At 37.2% G+C, this 20,388-nt stretch overlaps 1 protein-coding gene across 1 annotated transcript in view; it reads right to left on the reverse strand.

Moving 5' to 3' along the window:
- Positions 1 to 20,388, reverse strand: part of LOC122794891 (L-gulonolactone oxidase-like) — a 1,553,580-nt gene that overhangs the window by 279,824 nt on the left and 1,253,368 nt on the right. Inside the window, exon 7 of the mRNA XM_044063489.1 lies at positions 11,468 to 11,575. Coding sequence (XP_043919424.1) covers positions 11,468 to 11,575 — 108 coding nt within the window. The remainder of the gene's footprint in view (positions 1 to 11,467; positions 11,576 to 20,388) is intronic.

The following is a 20,388-nucleotide window of genomic DNA, read 5'->3' on the forward strand; positions in this document are numbered from 1 at the left end:
TCACTACAATAAGCTACTGCCAGGCAGCTATGGTAATCTCCCCATATATCTTAGGTTACTGCAATAGTACTACATCTGTGAATATAGTACAGATGTCTTAAGCAAACTGACAACAAGACCATAGAAACAGCTGTCCAACTCTCCAGCCTTTCATTCCCTTTTCCCTGAAGTTATTCCTCTGTGTGGCCAAGGTGTGGTGATTTTCACCCTTCTGTATAAAGTTATAATTTTATTTATACCCTTGGATGTTTTCAAGGCTCTTACCTCCTTTCTAGGCAACAATCTGAAATCTAGGCAAAACTCTGATAATTGTAATGCCAGGAAGGTGCCCAATGTCTTGGAGTAAAAGCACAGAGGATTATGCTAATGCAATGGTGATTCATTAGAATATCTATTCTTATGGTAAGTTTATTTGCAGGTAGAAATATCCTGACCACCCTTCCTGGTGTCAGAAAGGAGAAGTCAAATAGTCTGTTAAGAATCCCTGAAAGACTCAAGAAAAACAAAAGAACTGTGTGTGGTGGAGCCATTAACAACAATGTCTACTCCACTGGGACTAGAGCTGCATCAGTAGTGACCTGTGTCTGCCTTCAAATGATTATGGGAATAGTAGTGTAGAAATCTACAGCCATTTGCATAGTACTGAGCACAACATACCAGCCCCATCAGACGTACACTTTACCCCACTAATTATTTAGTGTGGACATGCCTTGCAGACAATCAATGACAGTGGCATGAAAAGCCTTTATTAAAGAGCTAAATAAATCAATATAACCACTGAAAAACAGATAATCTAAGAAAGGTATTTTATACTTGTCACAAAGGTATCTTTTCAAATGCTATTGCAAAGTTCTTCACTGATTTTGAGAAAGTGATTTCTTAGGATATGTTTGAATGTGTTCAGAGAATCAAGAAGTGTGATACAGGGGGTAGGTCATTCCATAGTTTTGCTATGGCATATGAATATAAACTTTGTCCAGATCTCTTGTTGGGTTTGGCGACTCAAAGAATTTATTTATTATGATGTCTGCCAGTGTGGGGTAGTTTTCAGAGTGGAATGTTAAGTTATGAGCAATAGTGATTTGGGTGCACTGAAGGTAATGTGGGAAATCCAGCCAGTTCAGTGTCTGAATGGCTTGGTAGGGATGTGCATGGTTAGAAAGACTGCAGACAAATTTGGCTATTTTGTAGTAGCATGATTGCAATTTATTACTTAGGGATGTGTGAAGATTTGTGAAAACTGGGGAGCAGTAGAGAAGGGATGGGAGTAGGAGAGAGTTTGCAAGTTTTATTCTTGTGGGGGAATCTATATAGGTCATTTGTCTCTAAAGTTTGCCTAATTTAAAGTGAGTTTTTTATTGCACTGAGTATGTGATGTTCAAATGATAGTTTATTATCTATGGTTACACCTAGAAGTTTTGCAGAGGATGCAACTTCTATTTCAGTCATGTTTTGGGAAAGGATTTTAAAATCCTGAGGTACTGGCTTGGAGTAAAAGACTAGTAATTTGGATTTTTTAGGATTCAAAAGTAATTGTGCATTGTCGAGACATGTTTCTATTGAAGTGAATGCATTTTGTGTAATTTCAAGAGGATTTGGGAAATTGCTAGAAGAGGATATAATAGCTGAACCATGTCCGCGTACTGGATGATTGAGCTCTGAAAGCAGACTGTATGGAGATTATTTAAAATATATTGGAAAGTAGTGTTGCAAGAATAGAACCTTAGGGAACCAATGTATTATTAGTCAGGTAGCTAGATAGAGTATTTTGCCATCTCACAGATTGTTGTCTATTGTCTAGGCACTTTTTTAACCAGGTAAGGGTGTGGGTGGAGCATTCTACTGTTGATAGTTGTAATAACTTGGCATGTGACACTGTGTCAAAAGCTTTGGATGTGTCGAGTAAGACCAGTGAAGTTAAGAGACCAGCGTCCAAACTTTATTCACAGTGTCAGTAAAAGAAAGTAGGGGTGTGGTAGTGCTGTGAGCTGGGTGATAGCCATGTTGGGATGGGGTGAGCAGATTATCATTAAGGTGTTTAAGTAGTTGAGTTTGTACATGCTTTTCTAGAATCTTAGATAAAGGTGACAGGATGGAGACTGGCTAACTGGACAAATCATTGGTATTACCACCTTTATGAAGTAGAGTTATGATGGACATCTTCCAGAGCTGTGGGACTATTGATTCAGCAAAAGATCGGTTAATTAATATGCTCACAGGATATGCTATAGCCTCAGCACTTAGTTTATGGTATTCAGAGGGGAGATTGTCCGCAGAGAGGGCACATGGTTTAAGTTTAGATAATAGTTTGCATATTAGAGAGGTGGGTGCAGGTTTTAAAGAGAATGTGGGAGCTTCTGGGTGGATGCTAATGTTAATTTTGTGAGGGGAGTGGTCTGACCTGGGTTTCACTTGATAGGGGTTTGTAGTGTTAATTTTAGAGTTTGGGCTGCTGTTTGTAGCTGGTGAGGGTTACTTTACAAGTTTAAGAATGGTCTCAATAAAGTGTGAGTTAAAAGTGTGAGCTATATGTTGTGGGTCCTTATCTGGAAAAGGAGAGAGGTTTTGTGGCTTGCCTGCCGTTAGGAGAGTGGAGATGGATTTCCAGAATTTCATAGGGTTGTGTTTTTGGTTAGAGAGTTGTTGAGATAAGTAAATGTTTTTGTCAATTTTGATCAGTTTTTTGCTGTATTCTGGAGATGTTTGTAAATAGATTCATACACTTGGTTTTTGTTCTTGTGCCATTCTTTCCAGGCTTGATCACTGGATATAAGAACTTTTTTGTTTAACTTATTAAGCCATGGAGTATGGTCACATTTTATCCTTTTGTAGCAAATAGAGGCTAGAAAATTTAGAGTATCAAGGAGGACTTTAGTAAAGTAGTTTACAGCTTCTGCTAAAGGTAGTATTTTGAGTGGAGTCCAGTTTTGGGCTTTTAATGAGTTTACTAAAGCTGCTTGAAAAACATTGGTTAAGTTTCTGGATATGTGGTAAGAATGGGGTTTAGGAATATGTGTGTGAAATCTATAGGTGAAGGCAGGTGAGTGATCACTTAAGGTGTCAGGGAGGGTGCTAGTATTAGAGTATCTGTGAGGGACTGAAACTAAGATCCAATCCAAGATGGATCCTTGCTGGTTTCTATACACATGGGTTGGGGGGTTTATAAGCTGGCTATAGCTGTAAAAGTTAATGCTATTTTCAGGGGAGTTGGAAGATATATTTTGCCAGTTAATATTAGTATCACCAAGAATGATAGTTTCTTGTGATATGCTGTGGGTAATCCAGGATAGAAAATCTTCCAGAATAGGGGTGTAATGGCCCTGGGGAATGTATAGGACTGCTATGACTAGTTGTTTGGTTGTCTTTATTTTTATTGATGATAAGAGCAGTTCCATGTTTCTGAAAGAGTCCACAGTTTTGGGGTAGGGTGTTATGGTTAAAAAGCTATGATAGACTAGAGCCACTTCACCGCCTTTCTTTTGTAATCTATCATGGGGAAGTATATTATAGCTAGGAGGAAGTATTTCAGTATCTAATTTATCTAGTTTTAACCATGTTTCAGTAACAGCTGTGATGTAGGCTCTATGTTGAAATAGTCAGGCCTGAAATTCTGTAATTTTTTTACATATACTATGTATATTGATTGTAGTGATAAATATGTGTGTGTCGAGTGTTGGCAGGGCAGTTGTAAGAGGGAGAGGAAGTATATGTGACATCTGAGGAGTTTGAGGAGCTGTGGTTAGGGTGTATATCACTGCTCTGAGATAACATTAAGAGATGACTTCTAAGATGTTTAAAGTACTGAATTGTAGAGGAAATGCTGGGTGAATTGCTGTAAGATGTCTTGATGTTTCTGTAGTTGGGAAGGACTGAATTTAGTAAAGTATGCACTGTTGCAATGGAAAAGAGAAGGTGAAATATTGGAGAAGTTAGAGTTATTGGGTTGTATAATAGCAGTCAGGGTTAGAGTTATTGGAGGTAAAGAGAGGTGTATGTTAATGTAAGAGGTAGACTGGAATAGGAACAGAAGAGTAAAGGTAAGAGAAAAGAGGAATGGTAGAAATGGATTGGAGTGTAATATTCTGTGGGTTTGATATTTTCTAATTGTCGTAGAGACAGTATGTGTCAAATTCATTCGGTAGAGAGAATTTTAATTGTATGACAGAGGTATAGATCTTTGTGCTATTCTATGGGTGTGACTATTGGAGGGTTAATTGGGTAAGGTTATTTGTGGAAGTGGTCTATGGAAGTATAAATGTAATGTATCTGGGGGTGGGTGGAAATGGGGATAGAGTAGAGGAGCGGAGTGAGCCCGAGCACAGCAAGGGTGAATAGAGTGGGTTGAGTTGAGAAAGATAGGAAACTATGAAGCAAAAAAAAACTATCTGTTGATTTAGAAAGTTAAGAGACCAGGACAGACACTTTAGTGCAAGGATACCTTGCCATAAAGAGTGGCATTTTGTGAAAAAAATGAGCAGTCAGGTAAAAATAAAATAATTAGCCTAGTAAATGTAAATTATTTTTCTTTTGTTTTATTACTGGATTTGCAGTGGATTTTTAAGGGGGGGTTCAGTGGGTGATCCAGTAAACTGTGCTTGCCATGAGCTATATAGTTGGTTACAATAATTTAAAAGCAGATATGCCTGCTATTAGCATTTTGAGATAGCTGAAATAGGTACATACACTTCAAAATGTGAAGGTAGAGTGGATTCTTGGAAATGCTCTCGTTTCTAAGCTAAATATAGTGCCGCTAGAGTTTTGGAGATGTTGTCCTCTGACCTAAGTGGCGACTGATGTGTTGATAGGGTTAAAACTGCAAAAAAAAGAGAGGAAAAGGTTGTAGCAGGGGAGAACAGTATGATAAAGAAGACTATGCAGCAAAGGGAAGAATAGGGAATAGGAGTATAGATATAACAGCAAATTGTCATTCTGCACACAATTTGTTAAAACCTACAGCAACAGACACTACTGCTGTTACAGTTAATATCCTAGGATGTACAAAACATTAACAGAGTAACTATATAACAGCTGCCACTCAAAGGCATCATATATAGTCAAAAAGCACACATGCCAACAATTGCCAGTGTAGAAATAACAATTAAGCAGAGTAACGCAGCCTACTCTAATAAAACCTGACTTCCTTTTAGAACAGAGGGGAGAGTATGAACCTGTAACATAATCTTAACTAGAATCAAATTAAATAAGTTCAACAGAGGGCCTGTGTGGGCAAGTTTGCTCCTATCTATTAACCATCCATGTGACAGCATGTTAATTCGAGCTCAACACATTTTTGTTTAGGACTTGCTCATTTAGCACATTGCAATTACTTGCTAAGCACTGAGCTTAGTTCTACTCAGTTCTATGAACATGCCTGGCTCCCTGCAGGCAGCAATGTACCTGCAGTCCATACCATGCTTCTGGAGGGTGGTTTGTAATTGTACATATAACCAAAAAAAGAAAAACTGAGATAGTGTGCCAAGTGTCAAACTCCAAAACACTAAATGAAGATAACCACACCACAGAGACCAAGTCCAATGATAGGCAGTAAATAAGCACTTTAATAAAGCAATAAAATGGAAGCAATACAAAAATATACATTTGTACATATAACCTTACAGAAGTGGAGTTGCTGTAATGCCTGCTTTCATAACATATAAAGGGACACTGAGTTGTCATGTCTCATAACATAAAGTGCCATTTAGAACCATTATAATAACTACTTATTAGAAGGGCAGACTGCCCACTTTTTTAACTGGGCAAAAATAGGGAACAGAGCAAAACATTGCAAATCTCCAGTCTTTTAGGTCCGCTCCATGAAAAAATGGACCTGACTGGTTGAAGCATTTTCACCCCCCCATCTCTAAAGCTATAAAAGGGAATAAAGTGGATGTCAACCAAGAGTTACAGACATTAAGATGCACTTCATCCAAAAACAGAATCTGATTTGTTGCAGCATTTCACTGAGTTTCACTTCAGTTTTTTTTTAAGTGCTCACTTTTCTTCATATTTTTGCCCTGTGCCTCATAAATCTTCTTACTTTTCCAGTGAATAATTGACTATTAGAATCAGTCAGAGATGCCTCGCAGAAATCAGTACTTCTTATTGCTCAAGAAATGCATGTAGATGCAAAATCTGTTGTTCTATTACCTTTTAGGGGAATTAACATAATACTTAAAAAATGCACCTGATTTTGAGACTTTGGTCCTGCAGCATACTTTTCATTTGTACTATTTTCTTCCAGATATTCTGATTCATAGCCCTGTGGCAGCTCCCTGTGTGAATTAGTAACTGAGTCTCTCTTTCACAAATCAAAGACAGCTGTTGTTGTTGTTTGTCTTTCGGCTTTTCCCAGTTAGGGGTCGCCACAGCAGAACTCCAGTCCGCTAATTGATTGGCAGTAGATTTTCGCGAACACCGAGGTGCCAGCTCGACATTCATCTTTCAACAAAGGCACGCCCATTTACACATGTCTTTCGAATGCCCACCCAACCGCGGGGAGGACATGCAGACTCCACACAGAAGGTACTCCCTGCACTCCAGCCGAGAATCGAACGGGAGAACCTCTTGCTGTGAGGCAACAAAGCTACCACTGCACCACCACGGATATATACAAATCAAAGACAGCAACAAGTGTAAATGCATTGCAGCTAAGTAAGGCTTTAAAACAAGATGGCTTTGCTTTGTATTTCATTAAGAAATCATATTGACTAGGTAAATTTCGCATAAGGTACTTCTCAGCTTCAAAACTCTATTCCTGTGGGTGTTAAGTCATCATATGGTGTCTGCTGTGACATACTTGTAGACACAACTCATTTGACTTGTTCTGACTATATTGATTGAGGTCATGGTGTGTGTGTGTGTGTGTGTGTGTGTGTGTGTGTGTGTGTGTGTGTGTGTGTGTGTGTGTGTGTATGTGCATGGGTGTTTGTAAGAGCAGAAGAAGCATTGTGTTGAGAAACAGCAAGAGATTAAAAATAGTCCTGTTCAACTGTTAATTTGCTCTTTTATTTTCTGAAATTAAACAAAAATGATCTGGTCCATTTATTTTATGTTGTTACTACTGCAAAGAAATAGTAGACAGGTAGTACATTTTATGTATTTTGTTTTCAAACTAAAGAAACAGGGAAAAAATGTTCATCCATTGCAGCAACTTTTTGACTGGTGTGGGATTACATATTAGATGAATTTGGGACTTGGCACTGACACACACACACACACACACACACACACACACACACACACACACACACACATGCACAAACTACTAGCACTGCAGATTTTCAGTATAAAAGATTACTACCATTGTTGGCTTTAGAATAAAGAGGCATGGAAGAATTGCTGCATTCTGAGTCTTAAAACCTACATGCTCCTTTTGAAAGGGACTGTCACACATTCATTGTTTAGTTTTTTTTTTTTTTTTTTTGCACAGACATCTGTGGAAAATAATATTGAATCATATTAAATTCATCAAAAAAAGTTTTGTATACAGGAAGAAACAGTTCTTAACCATGATATAAACTTCCTTCCTAGGTGCAGTTAATTGTAAGTGAGCAACATTTTGCACATTTTTGCACCACATTGTAAGTAGTGGTACCCACATTTTGGAGACAGTAGGTAGGGCTGGCACTCATTTGAATGCATCAGTTACCATGTGACACACACAGACACACAGACAAACATACACACACACACACACACACACACACACACACGTGTGTGTGTGTGTGTGTGTGTGTGTGTGTGTGTGTGTGTGTTTGTGGCTCAGGATGGCATGATGGTATGTTTATTTTTTCTTCAATTTCCCTCATAATCAAATCTCAGAAGTGTGCACAGAAAGTCAATGAAGCTTTAGTGAGGTTTTAAGAAACTGTGGTCAATATCTTTTTAACTTTCCTCTCAAACAGTAGAGGTGTGCACAGAAGATCGGTATAGCTTATATGGGACTGGGGATGTGTGGTCTTTTTTTTGTAACTATTCTGACAGACCTCAGAGGTATGAGCAGAAGGTGACTACAGCTGATGTAGGGGCAGTGTACTTTCTAGGAACAACAAGTTGGAAAACAGCATGACCATTATTTTTTTCACCTTCCTGAAAGCCAAATATCAGACACTTAATGGAGGTGGTTATCTTTTAGGGGTAGGAGTAAGAAGGAGTGGTGTTTTATAAAACAGTTTGAAATACATTTTTGTATTTTATTTTTCTTTCAGTTTTGTCCCATCCTAACATCAGAGGGGGCATAGAAGGTAGTTGACTTTTGAGCATAGAGGTGAGGAAGCATGCATTCTATAGTATGAAAGCTTAGAAAAATATTCTAGAATGCATCTCAGAGCATCTATAACCCCATGACTCATGGCGAGTGGTCCTGATGGCACCAGAACACCTGACAATTCAGTTACTTCATATACGGTTATTACTGTGCGGTCTTAGCTAGTTAGATTGTATTTAAAGTCAGCAAGGAAAAAGTGTAGTGAAACAGTAATTTCTTTTGAAAGTCATGATTTTATTTAGGCCATCATTGCATAAAAAAGTTTCTAAAAAAAGATCTTAAACAAACTTCACCACATCTAGGGAAAATCCACCTTACTGGAAAAAACTAAAGAATAAGGTAAACAGTGAGGAAAAGGAAGAAAAAGTAAACTGTATGGTGTAGGCAGGCCAAGATGGGGAAACATGGGGGTAGTGGTAGATGTGAGTATGTGTGTGTGTGTGTGTGTGTGTGTGTGTGTGTGTGTGTGTGTGTGTGTGTGTGTGTGTGTGTGTGTGTGTGTGTGTGTGTGTCTCTGTGTGGGTGTGTCTTACCTCTAGGGCAACATTTCACCTGACCCTAGCACTGCACATAGCATTGTTACAAATCATGGTAACTAAATGCACCAAAGTGCAGATGTCCTTCTTTAGGATTAGACAATTTCCTGTGGTACACAGTACTGTTGTAATATAAGAACATCGTAACTACAGTTCATTCTGTGAATACTATTGCAAAGGCTTATTAGCATGAGCTAAAATGTTGCTTAGAAGGGGTGGCTGAAAAATGATGATAGTAACCTGGAAGTCTCCAGGGTACCCAACATGATACTTGCAGATGGCCCTCAAAATGTTAACACCAGCCCTAGTCTTGAAGAAAGTGTAATGTTTACTGATCCTACTGTAGGTTTAATATACAGGATTGGGATAGTATAACTTGCTGTTTTTACCTTCAGTTGCTGCATTTTATGAGTATTTGTTATTTATTTTTAATCTACATTTCTAGTAATAACAATTCAAAATAGTGGCAGAGAAGAACATCTTAATATTTAAAATGAATGATAAGTGGAGAATGGATGCAGCTGGAACAAAAAATAGTTTTACATAGGACTAAGTTACATAAAACTTGTTTATGCAGTCCACAGTATCAGACCTCTCTTTTAAGTTTTGATGACATAAGTGAACTAATAACACCAAGAGTGTTCTGATGTGATGGCAGACACACATACTTTGACAACTGGATTGGAAACCAACTAAACTTGTTGACAAAGGAAAAAGAAATGTAGGTTTCTTCCACTGAAACAAGGTTGATAAGAACAGTTTAAGTAAGCCTCCCACTTGCACTACATCTAAATGTTCAAATATAGTGATTTAAGTTCAGTTGAATGTATGTCCTGGTCAGAACAATCTTGCCACCACAGCCCCCAGTCACTTGGATTCAAAGTACAGACCAAAATATGTCTGTACCATCTGGTGCTAATGAGTATGGCATCAGATATCTAATTCTCAGTATACTCCAGTGGCAGTCTGCAACTTTCCACATCTAAAGACAAATATGACACAGAAACATGAACTTCATTTACCAATGAAGAGGAGAAATGACAGAAATTGATTACAAAAGACTCACACTTTATAGTTGCCACCTGGTTCAGGGTATCAAAAATAATGATTGCAGCACTGGTAATTATAGATTATATAAACCCAGAGAATAAAAATGTCCCCTTGGAAGCACATAAAGTTTGGGAAACTGGTGTTCGGTTTGCACTGTTGTGGTATCCTGTTGAGCATACTCTGCTATTTGACTACCCTTAATTTTTGCTCCTTCAAGGTTGTTCATAATTTCCACATTTCCTCAAAATATATCTCTCTACCTCTCGCCCCACCCGTCTCAGTCTCTCTCATCCCATTCTCTCTCACTCATAAAGTCTAGAACATGAAACCATTCAAAGTTGTGAAGTTGTTTAGAATACAGTTTGGTGACCATTTAACAAACTACTTGCATGCACACAGTAACACTTGTCCTTCCCAATCCAGTTCAATATCTTTCCTCAATAGGGAGTGACCAGATGTGTTGTAGTTCTGTGAACTGTTTATTCAATGATGCATTAATGATCTCTTTCAAAATGTTACCTGAATGTGGTGTGGGGTGCCACCATCCTGCATTATTGCTGGAAACAAGATAAAATACATTATTATTACCAATGTTTTTTCCGCTTGCCCAGTAATACATGGCTTCTCTCCCCAGTGCAATTCTGGTTATGGGGGCATTATACAGCTTTTAGGGGTTATTGTTGGGACCATGTTGTCGATCATTACTGCAGGTAGAACTGTGGTATTTGGTAAAGCCATGTTTACAGTACTGTGAGTCGTTTTTAAGGTTTGGATCTTCCACTGTGTACTGCTTTTTTAGTGTTGCTGTAGATAGAAACTGGCATATATTGTTCTGTGTAATGCATTGGTATTTACCATATGGAATGATGCCACTCTAAGCACTTGGAATCATGCTGAAGTATATTACTTTTCTCATTGGTTCATGCATTAGGTCAAACATTTCTTCATTTGTAAGTTTCATTTTCTATGAAAGCAAGAATCGAGTTGGTACCTTCAGTATTTCTAGAAATTGGTCAGTTGAAAAAATATATATATCTATATATCTATATACCTATATATGTATATCTATATCTGTTCTTTTTTGTATAGCAAGAAGTTGGGCTGTCATATTTCACACCATATTTCATCTACTCCCTACTGCTTAACTTTCTTTTAAGTTACAAGCCACCTCTGTTGAATATTTATCATTAAAAAGCATTGGTTCAGTGGCTACAAGCAGTGACAACAGCTTTTCAGCTGCCAGAACTGGTAAAAATGTCAGGTATCATAATACGGCAGCACCGGCAGAAACATTCTATTGAATGAAATGAAATAAAAAGAGAGGAAATGAATCATTCCTACTTACTGAATGAAAATCGGAAATATTTCACAGTTTATTGCTGAAAATGTATTTAGTGTTACAGTTCAGAGTACAGCAACCTATTTCTAAGCAATTTAAACCATTTTCCACCCAGTACAATGATTGTTAACATTTATTACATTAAAATGGCATGACTGGAAGAGTGAAATGTGAAGCTGCTAATTATGTTGATTATAGATTCAGTGAATGGCTTGGTGGATGTTTTAGCAAGGAAAAATAAAAGCACTATATTTTGTAGTGCCTTTTAAATATTACCTTATCAGTACGGTCTTGATAGATGACACTGGCATTTTCAGTGTGAGGAAACCAGAGGAAACGGAAATATTCAGATTTTTTCAGATGGCTGTCCAGGTTATCTAAAACCTATAAAGCAAATAAAGTAATAAAGTAAGCCGAGTTGTGTTTATCTTGAAATGAAGGCCGAATACATGAAGAAAAACAATGTGTCTTAATTTAGCTGTTGATTTATTACATAATTTTATACATTTTCTTTGACAATCGTATTGCTTACATGAAGGTGAATGCTTCCTTAGTACTAACAAAACTACAATTTAAGCTGGATATATTGTTAAAGCATTTGATTTAATGGAGGCAAATTTTACATACATAAACATATGCATGCATGAGAACACACACACACACATGCACTGACAAACATTCACTTATACTTTGTTAATTTTGCTGCAAGAACCTCAGGGTACACACACATACACACACACACACACACACACACACACACACACACGCACACACACACACAAACACACACACACGCATGCACACAAACATGCAGACATAACGGGCTTGATTCATGAAACTTTCCCACACTGTGATAAGTGAATTTGCATAATGAGTGACCATTCTCAGTGGGACTGTGATTCAGAGACCCACATACCACTAGCAGGGAATGTTGAGCACCAGGACTGGGTCTGGTATATGCTAATAAACTTGTTGTTATGAAGAGTATTATTATTAAAATGCATGGTTATGTTTATGCAAATGAGGCAAACCAAAATGGAAGAACAATTCTTAAATGTATAAAAGCTGTGCCAGGGAACTGCAGATGCTGTATAATTGAACTTGCATGAATGTTTGTGTTCATACCAAGAAATTGTTAAATAATGTTGGGGCTACCACACCATTAGTAGATGTTACTTTGTAAGAAGCTTTTACTTCGACTACAGTGCACAATGATTCAAGTCATCACTACTGTGGCCACTGTGTCATCAGACTACAGTGCACAATGATACAAGTCATCACTATTGTGGCCACTGTGTCATCAGACTTCACTTAACATTTCATAAACTCTACAACACTGACATTACAGACTGGAACCTTGTGGATAGAGACACCACATAAAACAATCCTGACCTTTGTCCAATTTTCCTGCCTCCCCCATTATGATAGCAATGGACTACCTATCCTTGTGGATACTAAGGTATGTGTAGCGTTACATATACTAGATGGAGGGACCTTGCAACAACCTACTTGGTACACAGTGGGGATATCTGAGGCATCTGTCTCAAGAATTTTCCATTAGTTTTTTTGATGCTGTGCTTCAATATGTGAGGGGGATATGTGTTTCCTACATACCATAGATGAGACAGAGAAGACCATGAGGAATTGGGAGCCATGGACTGTACCAACATTGAAGAAATGCCTCATCTGGTAAACAGAGTTATACGATCCACAACAGGCATTGCTCCACCATCTTCCAATTGGTTTGTAATTCACTATCACCCACAATGCACTTGCAAATCACCCAGGTAGTTAGCATCACTCTCACATTTGGCACACCTGCTGTCAATGCCAGATATGTCATAGCATCCTGTTTTATGGCACAAAATGAAACAGACCAGGTAAGCAACCACTCCCAATAACAAACAAGGAGCATTACTGAGAGTGCATGGGTTCAGGCTGCTGAAGCCTTGCTTTTGCTGCCTAGATTCATCTGGTGTTGCCCTGCACTATGACCCTAGCATGTGTGCAAAACTATTTTCACTGTGTTTGATGTTACACAATATCATACTTAGGATGGCGTTCCCGCAGGATGGGCACTTGCAGGAGATACCAGGCATAGGGGTAGATCAGCACACCAGGTAGTGGAGGCTGAGCAAGATGAGGAATCTGTAGAGCAGTCAGTAGCAGGGGGATGATCATGCCAAACAGAGGGGGTTGCAGTACACCTTGGTTCTGGCAAAGAGATAATGACATAGGCGTAGCAGGCCGAAGTAAAGCAGGTACAATACAGCAAATGTGATTCATGTAAAAGCAGCACTATACTGTGCTTAGCTATGCATAGGCTGGCCACACTGTGAATCAGACATAGGTAACCTAAATAGTAATGTACAGGGAGCAGAGCAGTTACTATCATTTGCAGAGGTGGGGGAAGGAGTATGTGTTGGTATTTTTTTACAGGGAAATGTGCAAGTGCTGATGACTAGTAAAATAAGCAGTACTGTTGTGTGTGGGGAGCTTTCAGTTTGTGTGTATGTCTCTGATGTACTGGGGACTGCTATGGTTTGAGTGTATGTCAGATGGCATACATCCTCAGTACTAGATGCATCACTGCAACTCAATGTACTGGACAGGTTCAGGGCATGCATGATAGAACATACCATACAAGTACCTACCTGTGGCAACTGACACTACCATGTCATCCACTGGTTGTACCACCATCCTTGTTAGATGTTGGCATGCTGCATGACTGTGAGCAATGTCTACTATAAAATGTGCCAATCTCATAACTGCTGTAGCCATGGAGATTTCCTATTGTCGATGTATGCATCTCCATAGCAGATGTAGCCATGTAGGTACTAGCACTGTGCTAGCTATGCAAAGAGATAACGAACACAGGAAAGAAACACATAAGTATTCAAACATGTAACAATCACAAAGAAGAACACTGACATGTCATGGTACACAGCAGGAGATATGTAAAAATGTGTTTAACATCAGGATCTAAGTACACAACTTCAGGAGGATATATTTCCAAAATAACAAGATACTTGATCAAGGAGAGAGAGAAAAATATAAGTAATGGAAATTAGGTCACAGTACAATTTTCAAAACTGAAATAAATAAGCTGGACAGACAAATAAAACATGGAGTGACACAAGATCAAGAGAAATTTGAAAAATATATATATCGAGCTCAACTGGAGGCTGAGCTCTCTCAACATAGGACTGGCAGACAGACACAGGGGAGAAGTAACCACACACACACAAATTATACAGTCACACACATGGTACCCACAACTTCAAATCATCCAAACAACTACCACCTCACGACCAGAATGATGCCACAATACAGTGATAAGATGATCAGCATGGTCTTCCTGAAACATGGAACAACTAGTCACCATCCCCACAAGAGGAGAAAACATATCTACCAGCACCTACAGGACTGCATGGATCAGGCAATCCCAAACAAAATTAAGACAAGGACTCTAAAGACAATCATAAGGCCTTCTTTAGCTATGTTCATCCATGGGAACAGGGTCAGAGTTGCTGACAAAGTTTGCAGATGACTTCACATCTAGATCAAGGGAGGTCATCGCCCCCTGTACTCATCACTCATTAGACCTATGATTTGAGTATGCCCCCCCTGGAATGTATGTGACAGACACACCCTGCAGCTTGAAAGGCCCCAAAAGGAAAAAGGATAAAAAAAAAAGGGTCTCAAAAATATGTCTTATGCTGAAGAACTCCAGCTCTATTCAGTCTCGTGACCTGTGCCTGACATATAAGGCCATGTCAAACCCAGATTTGATGGAGACTTAAACCACAGATTCATCACCCAGAGACTGTACATGTGAGGCAGAGCACCTGGCCTTGTTCAAGAGGAATCTTGACCAATGGATGGGAGATCGGATTACTTCAGTGTCACTGCTTGACAGAGGCACAGAAAATGATAGGCAAAATGCCCTTGGGCAGATAGCCTAGTATGAATCTATGAACCTATGAACCTATAAAATGTTACTGAGCATAATAGGAAACCATTGTCTGAATATATAAGATGTGGAAGGAATAAAATCATTCAAATTTATAAACTAAGTGTAGATTCTAAAATTTATTCTCAGTCACAACAGATTTGGTTCCACAAATGGGGTGCTAAATTGTCCCACTGACATCCAGGTAACCTCAGAAACTAAAATCAAATTAGATTGTATTGAAAAAGAACTAAGCAAACTTAATCCAAACAAAGTACAGGTAAGAGATGCAATTAATAATAATGACCTGAGGACATTTTGGTATGAATGTACTGTACCATTACATTTGTTATTCAAGGTCATATAAATATATGGTGATTCCTCAAGATTGGAGACATGCACTTATTAAACCTGTCTTTAAGGGAAAGGAGAGCAGGATAAGACCAGGGTTATATAGACCCTTAAGTTTACTTTCATTATGTAGAAAATAAAGCAGAAGGTTATCCTGGATAAATTATTGTCAGAAATGGAACACTTAAGACTTGAAACCATATTTCAGCATGCATATGTTGAAAACAGATATATTACCACCTCTAATAAGATAGCAGCTATGAATAAAAATGTGTGCTGTGATGTAATTTATATAGATTTAACTTCAGAATTTGATAAGATCATACACAAAACACTGATTAGTAAATTAGAACAACTAGGTATTGATCTACGTTGGTAAGATTGATAGCTGCGTTGCTTACAAAAAGAACATGGCGATTATCCTACAGCATTTCAAAAGGTAAAATTCAAGGTTATATTCACAGTGTCCCACAGGACTCTCCTAAGCCCGTACTTGTTTAGATTGTATCTTTGACATCTGTCTTTATCATCTGAGGTCTTCTACAGTCTGTAAGCAAATAACTTGAAAATGGGTCAACTGATTTCATGTATTGCAGATAGAGGATGCCTGCAAAAGAACTTGATTGAATTGACCATTTGGGCACAGGAGAATAATATGCTGAAAAATACATTAAAAAGTAAGCATATGAGATTTGAGAGACATAAATTGAAAGGTGAGTATTCAATACAGCACACAGTGATTGAAATTGTAGATTTGTATAGAGACCTGGGCATATTGGTAAATCCAGCTTTGAGTTTTTCTAATCATATCAACCAATTGGTTAATGATAGTTATAGAACTATAGGCTGCATAAAAAGATTAATAAGGTGTATAAAATCAGAAATGATGACATCATTGTTAATTACATTACACTCAAACTTGAGCATGGAATAAGACTATGGAAACATAAGAAAACAAGCATGAGTAAACCGGAAAGAGTATAGTGGAAATATATCAAGGGCATCCATAGATGTGAAAATGTAAGTTATTATGAATGACTAAAATATCTGAACTTGTACTGTGTCTCATATAGATATTTCAGTGGAAACCTTGGGGTTATCAACAAGTAGCACAGAAACATATGACAACCTATGTAGAAGATTCTATAGGAATGAGAAGTGTACTAATTGGTTCTCTGACAGAGCAGCTGATGCATGGAATAGAGTAACAAATTACATTAAAACAAGCACTGGTTCAGATATTTTTAAGAATAGCCTGGACACATATTATGGGAACAACTGTTTTGGTATATTAGTAGCCTAGAAGGAAATGAATGTCCATGCTTGAAATATATGTTTGCATGCATGTTTGGCATATGAAACATTTTAACCTCTTTGAGCAACAAATCTGGACAAAATCATAAATAATGGAAGAACACAGGCCCAAAAATGGGAACTTTTTAAAATTTTGCTCTTACAAACTTAGAAAGTTGATAGAATAACAGGTTTTGCATTAGCATGAATTTTCTGAAGGGTTTGAAGTCTGAAACCTAAATGCCTGTTATTTTCTGACTTCAACTTTCAATGATTTGCCAATGGATTGCCAGAAAAATACACTTTTATGAGGAAACAGACCAAAAATATGAGGAAAAAATCTGGACTTTCTGTGAAAAATCTGTCCAGTTGAGAGGTATGATGTATGTATGTATATCTATGCAGAGGTAGGTATGTGGTGGCTTGACTGATATATGTTTGTGATAAGATGTAGATGAGTACCTTGAAAAGTCAGTGATATACTAGGGAAGAATTCTCAGGACAGATAGTTTAGAGGAATTGAGTCTGCACATGAGATGTGTTGTAGATGGAGGCAGCAGTATGCTATTGTGAAAGATGACTTGGAAGTAGATGTAGGTGATAGTCAGGTGGTTTGGAGCAGTGACATTGCCATACAGCAAGACAAAATGATTTTACATCCTGTTTGAAGGCATTTGGTATATTTATATAGCACAGGGAGGTTGGGTAGGGGTTGCACTGTTTTGCCATGTGGCAAGCGTCTACTGAGTCACCACCAGAGTTGTGTGAGGGGGTTACCTTTGCCAAACAGATTTCAGATGAACGGAGAGTACAAGAAAATATATACCAGTGCAATAGACTGGAGAGAGAGGCAGGATTTGTGGACTGGGGAGGATTTTTTGTGGTATTTTTAATTGACTGAGCTTGAGAAGGTTTGAGAAGTTGAGTCAAATTTATGAGAAATGGGTCTAAAATATTAGGCAAAATCTGGGGCTTTCTGAGAAATCAGGAACAATTTTAAGTTTGATTCAGACAAATGAAAGCCAGAAAATAAGTATTCCAGCTTATTTCATGCAAATGCAAACTATCTACATAAAACAAAACCTTAAAATGAGAGGAAAAAAAGAAAAACAGAGACATTAAGCTGCTTTCAAGCGCAATCAGTTGCTTCCCTTTCTGTCCTGAAATGCTCAGTGATTTACCAGAAAAGCATTAATTTTATGAGGCAAAGACAAAAAGCATGAGACACAATTAGGTAACTTGTGTGAAACCAAGGACAGTCTTAGCTGTTGTTTTACACAGTCAACAAACTATTTGGTTGCCTGGCAAGATGAATAAAGAAAAAAACAAAGCAAACAAAAACAAAACATACTTAGCATATGCCAGTAAGACCCATTGCCGCAATGTCAAACAAGATGTCCATAACTCCCTACTATGCTATTTAATATCTGTGTTAGTCAAATCATGTAAAGCTAGTTGTAGTCCCTTCTTTTTGTAGCCTTTTGCAAACCAAAATGTTGTATACCCAGTTGACAATATTTTTTATCTTTCCCTAATGAGTTTTAACTTCTGCAAGCCATTATAATCCTAATTATCCATAATTATCCATAATACCCTTTTGAACTAATGATGTCATAACTTCTCTATCAAACTAATTGTATTATTTGTCTGTGTTGTTGACCTTATATGTTATTTGATCTATATCTAAATGAATTTTTGATTTTTGACTGCTATTTTCTTAACATGTTAACAGTTATTATATTTATTAGCAGTATTTATTTGTTTATTTGTTTCTTTCCTTGTAATTTTCTGGAGCTTTTCTACCTGGGCCTCTACTGAAAAAGGAGCGCTGTCCAATGTACTTTCCCAGTTAACAAATGTAAAATAAAATAAAATAAATAAAAATACATGTCCTTTCTCACATAGGTGAGGATTTGCAAATGCATCAGATATTGTATACTGGTATGGTATATCCACAAAAGTGTATATATATATATATATATATATATATATATATATATATATACATATACATATATATATATATATATATATATATATATATATATACACACACACACACACACATGTTGTTTGTCTTTCATCTTTTCCCGGTTAGGGGTGGACACAGCAGAACTCCAGTCCGCTAATGATTGGCAGTTGGTTTTTATGGTGTCGGGTTGCCAGCCTGATGCCCAACCCTCAACAAAGACACACCCATTCAACACATGTCTTTCAAATACCCACTCAACCTCAGGGAGGATATGCAGACTCCACACAGAAGGCACTCCCAACCCCCCCCCACACACACACACACATATATATGTAAAATATAGCTATAGTGGACATCGTACTATGGTGGAGGTAAGGGAATTTTTTCTTTTCCCCACTGTAGTGCGATCTCAGAGTGAGGATATTAAAGTGGGGGGTTCCAGGGGGCTGTAGCCCCCCTGCATAAACACCGTTTTGTTATTTTTCCTTTTTATTTTTGACGCACTTTAATGAAAGTGCTTTTTCAGTTCGGTGATTTTGGATTATGACTGTTGAACTTTCGTTCAAGAGTCCTAGATCCATTTTTATATATATATATATATATATATATATATATATATATATATATATATAGATATATATATATATATATATATATATATATATACATATATACATATATATATATATATATATATATATATATATATATATATATATATATATAATTTATTTATTTATTTTATTTTACATTTGTTGACCGGGAAAGTCCGACTGGGTATACGCCCATTTCCAGTGGAGGCCCAGGGAGAAAAGCTCCATATATTCAGAACATATGATATTTACACAATATAAGAGTACAATCTAGCATATCAGATGAAAAAAGAAACAGTATAATTATAGTAAAGACCCAGTTCAACAGGAGAAATGACCTATATGTCAGAGTATAATATCACAAGGAAGGCTCCATATATTCAGACAAGCAAAATTTCACATAAGAGTAGAATCTAGCATTTCAGTGGGAAAAAAAACAGCGTACTTATAGCAAAGACACAGTCTCACAGGTAATGACATATGTCAGAGTATAATAACAATATAAGGTGCAAGACATTTGCCTAGTAGTATTAATTTCTCACATAGAGAAAAGAGTAAACATTGTACTGCAATCATCTGCTAGTTAAAGTTTATGAAATACTGATAACCTGTTGACAGCTAATAGTAGAGCTGGCAGATTAATTAGTGGTACAGGAGAAGGAGGGTGGTTAGATGGGGTATGGACAAGGACATAGCCAGTGAGATTTTAGGTGTGCTTTAAGAGCATTTTTGAAGCTCTCTCTCTTGATATATATATATATATATATATATATATATATATATATATATATATATATATATATATATATATATATATATATATATATATATATATATATATATATATTTAGAGAGAGAGAGAAAGCTATATAAAATTATATAGTATATATATGGCAATACATATCTGTATCTATATCTAGCTGTCTCTCTCTTTGTATATATGAAGCTACAAATATAAATATGGAAGTAGTGCCATTCATCAAATTGACATTGAGTTGATGTGCTTACTGTTGGCCCAATAACATTAGAATGCAAA

This window comes from Protopterus annectens, chromosome 2.part1, assembly GCF_019279795.1.
Source record: "Protopterus annectens isolate FY-2018-M chromosome 2.part1, PAN1.0, whole genome shotgun sequence".
NCBI lineage: Eukaryota > Metazoa > Chordata > Ceratodontiformes > Protopteridae > Protopterus > Protopterus annectens.